General features: G+C 35.5%; 1 protein-coding gene and 1 non-coding gene across 3 annotated transcripts; both read left to right on the top strand.

Moving 5' to 3' along the window:
* Positions 1-2569: 2569 nt before the first annotated feature.
* On the top strand, positions 2570-4085 carry RpS8 (ribosomal protein S8). 2 transcript variants are annotated; one of them, XM_067769268.1, is made up of 4 exons: positions 2570-2592; positions 2880-2986; positions 3254-3665; positions 3892-4085. In XM_067769268.1, exons 1-4 carry the CDS (start codon positions 2589-2591, stop codon positions 3993-3995), a joined length of 627 nt encoding a protein of 208 aa, XP_067625369.1. In that variant the 5' UTR covers positions 2570-2588; the 3' UTR covers positions 3996-4085. The 2 variants fall into 2 exon arrangements, with proteins under 2 accessions (XP_067625369.1, XP_067625368.1); XM_067769267.1 differs by lacking the exon at positions 2570-2592 and adding an exon at positions 2805-2826.
* On the top strand, positions 3772-3817 carry LOC137242978 (small nucleolar RNA R442). Its single transcript, XR_010950428.1, has one exon. It is a non-coding gene; the product is annotated as a small nucleolar RNA R442 (small nucleolar RNA).
* Positions 4086-4364: the final 279 nt, after the last annotated feature.

Genomic DNA, 4364 nt, shown 5'->3' with positions numbered 1-4364 from the left:
TTTCACTCATGTTTGATTGCTCATGTATCGTTCTCTTTCATACACAATCCACAATATTATATCGAGAGCGCAGGGTTGCATTTGTGAGCTCACCAGCGCTGACTAATATACGCATGACTAAAAGCCAAATTAAACTTCCTTCAGGGCGAATTAATGGTGACTTATAACCATAAAGCCATAACCAGATAAAGCAGCTGATCGAACCTACCTTATGGAAAGGAATGTAATCGATTAATGGTGCCACACCATAACGCTAACGCCATAGCCAATCAATTGGTTTTTGGTTTCTCGCCATATCCATAACCCAAAAATATTTGAGTTGGTGAATTTAATACCTTTTTTAGATTTTCTTCATTGTTTTGGATACGTTATGACTAAGATACTTATTTTTTGTGGAATATGTTTGTAATTTTTTGCGTTTTCATCATTTTTATGAAATTTTCACGATTTTTAGGTTAAGGCACCATTAATCGATCATATTGAGATGGTTATGGATATGGGTATGGTTACGACTATGGCGTTACGGTTAAGGAAGTTCAATTTGGCTTTTAACCCTAACGCCATAGTCGTAACCATACCCATATCCATAACCATCTCAATGTGATCGATTAATGGTGCCTTAACCTAACAATCGTGAAAATTTCATAAAAATGAAGAAAACGCAAAAAATTACAAACATATTCCACAAAAAATAAGTCTCTTAGTCATAACGTATCCAAAACAATGAAGAAAATCTAAAAAAAAGTTATTATATAAATTCACCAACTCAAATATTTTTAGGTTATGAATATGGCGAGAAACCAAAAACCAATTGAATGGCTATGGCGTTAGCGTTATGGTATGTCACCATTAATCGATTACATTCCTTTCCATAAGGTAGGTTCGATCAGCTGCTTTATCTGGTTATGGCTTTATGGTTATAAGTCACCATTAATTCGCCCTTAATACGCATATATGACACTACTTTATTTTTGCTTGGATTCCAAGCTAAAAAAACTGACGAAACTTTATCGGAACTTCAAAACACAAAAACAATTTCTATCATGAAAAAGCGAGACCACTATTCCCCCATAATTAGTGAGTTTGGCATGTTTTTGTTTATGTTTTACATTTGATTTTTACATTAACATTTTTAACAACAATGCAAATCACACGCGCAAATTATTTCGGTCTCTAAAATTTTCATTTGTATTAAAAAAATAAAGAAAAAACGGCCGAATGTCAAAAAACCCACCCCCGGTTTCGAAGGGACCCGCGGGTCTTTTTTCGGGTTTTCGTTAATATCTTTTGAACGAGTTAAAAATTTTATTTTCTGGTTTCGGATTATTAATACTGATGTCAAGACGCGTCGTTTGAAACCTCTCTCGATATTTTTGGACGCTTATTAGCAGTGTCATGCTGTCGTATAGAATTACCGGCGATTTTCATGTGGTTGTTATATCCACAAAAAAAATAGTGAACATAAGTGTTTTGTGCGGATATAGTTTTGGTCTCCAAATCGGTGTTGGACCCACCCAGGGTAATTTTTTATAACCGCGGCCGAAGGCCGACAACGCAGAAAGGTGTTCTGCGTAAAAAATACTATGGATACAACCCCGGTTTCGAGAAACCGGCGGGTCTTTTTTCGGTTTTTCGTTAATATCTTTTGAACGACTTGAAATTTTTATTTTCCGCCATCGGATTATTAATACTGATGTCAAGACGCGTCGTTTAATACCTTTTTGGTGACGTATTAGCAGTCGACCCCTCAACTAGGCTTTTACCAAAATTGGAGGAATAAGCAAATAAAAGTTTGCAAAATGTGAAATTTATTGTGAAAAATCAATTAATATTAGTGCGAAGTGTAAAAATGTTTAATTTGTGCAGAACATTATGAAGTAGAGTATTTAAAAAGGTCAAATCCATAAGGAAGGCCAAAACATTAGGGGGACTCATGTAATCGTATAAATGCCTTATAATGTGTGTAAACGTATAAATTTATCTAGTGCGTAAACGAACTGTCAAATTTTGTATGAAAAATCGTTTACACAATTTGTATAAATTTACGCGCACATTTCATTGTGTAAACGCGGTAAACTCAAAGGAATGCAACCTTGCAGACATTAAAGCAGGCATTTTCATCAGAAATCTCCAACATTAGCAAGTCATTTACAAGAATATCTTAGTACAGACGTTTTAGTTTTGATTTTTCACTTAATCTTGGCATTTTTTAATTTGTATAACAATCTAAAAATTTTTGTTTGGTAATAATACATCTGATAAACAATCAAGTTTATCAAGAGTATTACTAGGTGCGTTCATATAACAGCGTGTGTAAATGGATATAATTTTACACCTTATAAGTTTATATGCTTTCATGAGTCCCCCTATTGTGTTGCGAAGTATGTGTGTATGTCTGCTTAAAGAAACGAATATTTATCCTCTTTGGTTAAATCTCTCTCCGTATCTGGATCACTCTTCATTGGAACGTGAGGATTGTCATCTGTCAAAATGTAATCTATTCAACTGTCAATCTATTACAATTTTATATTTGACACTCGCTGTTGAGTTTCTTCTTTGTTTCCTTTCCTTCTCTGTTTGTACTCGAAATGGGTGAGTTTGGCATTTGGGGGACTGTAATATATTTTCAGGAAAATCCAAAAACATCCTTATTTTATGAAATGAAAGCTTTTTCAAAGTGTTGTTAAATTCAATGATACGGGTATGAAGAATAAATTAATATCCATATATTCGAGCAGGAGCTCGATTGTTTAGAGAAATATAAAATTTTTTTATCCACGGAAAGATCTAAAAATGATTTTCTTGAAGGATTATGTGGAATGATATGTATAATAAATATTCTGTACGTAGTTGCTGATATAATTATTATGATTTTCTAGGTATTAGCCGCGATAGTGCTCATAAGCGTCGTGCCACTGGTGGCAAACGAAAATCACTCCGCAAGAAACGTAAGTTCGAGTTAGGCCGTCCAGCAGCTAATACCAAGGTGTGTATGTAAATGATATGTAGTCACAGTATTGTACTTTCATTCAGGTTTTGAAATACATATGTCTTAAGCCTTGTGAGAAATTCCAGTGCTTGTGTGTGATGTGATGATAAAATATGTTCAACTGCAAGCACGTGCGGCTCCAATGAGTCGCACAATATCTTGATGAATGCATAATTATGTTCGGACTACTGAATTTTCTGCACATTTTTAAAGCTTTTATAAGAATAGCTGCGCTCTTACTAATGCTCCTATTTTATTTTTCAGCTCGGCGCTCCACGCATCCACAAAGTACGCACACGTGGTGGTAATTCAAAGTTCCGCGCTCTACGTTTGGAAACTGGTAACTTCGCCTGGGCATCAGAGGGCATTGCTCGCCGCACCCGTATTGCCGATGTTGTTTACAACGCATCCAACAATGAATTGGTGCGTACCAAAACTTTGGTAAAGAACACCATTGTTGTTATTGATGCGACACCATTCCGTCAATGGTATGAATCGCATTACGTGTTGCCTTTGGGCCGTAAGCGTAATCCCAAACATCAAAAAACGGAAGATGAAAAGGACGTGCTGAACCAAAAGCGAAGCGAAAAGGTGATGAAAAAGTACCTTGAACGCCAAAAGTTTGCAAAGGTGGAACCAGCGCTTGAAGATCAATTCATATCTGGTCGTATCCTTGGTGAGTTTTTGTATATTTCTAATGTGTTGGAACAGTTAATCATAAATGATGTTAATTTCTAAAGCGATCCAACTACTATATTGTATCAAACTTGTTCTAAGTGCGATGCAAGCCTGTTGGGCGTGATTTAGCTTGTCATAGTTACTCTGATTTTTCACACACACATAAATTTTTATTGTTTAAAATTTCTGTCAACTAATATCTGTTTTATTATTTTTTATTGCAGGTTGCGTTTCATCCCGCCCTGGTCAATGTGGTCGGTGTGACGGATACATTTTAGAGGGTAAAGAATTAGAATTTTATCTTAAGAAGATCAAGTCGAAGAAGTAATCACCTAAAGAATTCACTTGCAAAAAGCTTTTGAATTATAACACAAATTTTTAATAAAATAATGCAGCGTCTTTCGTATTAGAAGTAGAATTTAATGCGTACTTTTATTTTATGTAAATTTAAAAGGGGAATTTAGTATAATATGTATTGTAAAGAATATTAGCAGCACTAAGGGATTCTATAATCTCTCGGTCCTGAATTGGTCGGGCTAGTTAGTACCTTAAAGGTGTTTGTTACCAGAACGTACCGGATATATATCTAGCAAAGGAACATCAATAACTCCCGACCGAGGACTGCCATTTCAGTGTAACCCCATTTAATTTGTTGCGTCCCTCCCACAAATTGTCGTCCTCCCGGCAGCTCCTTGCA

Source organism: Eurosta solidaginis, chromosome 2, assembly GCF_040869045.1.
Source record: "Eurosta solidaginis isolate ZX-2024a chromosome 2, ASM4086904v1, whole genome shotgun sequence".
NCBI classification, from domain to species: Eukaryota; Metazoa; Arthropoda; class Insecta; order Diptera; family Tephritidae; genus Eurosta; species Eurosta solidaginis.
The sequence above is the reverse complement of the archived record's forward strand: the minus strand, read 5'-3'. Positions and strand labels throughout refer to the sequence as shown.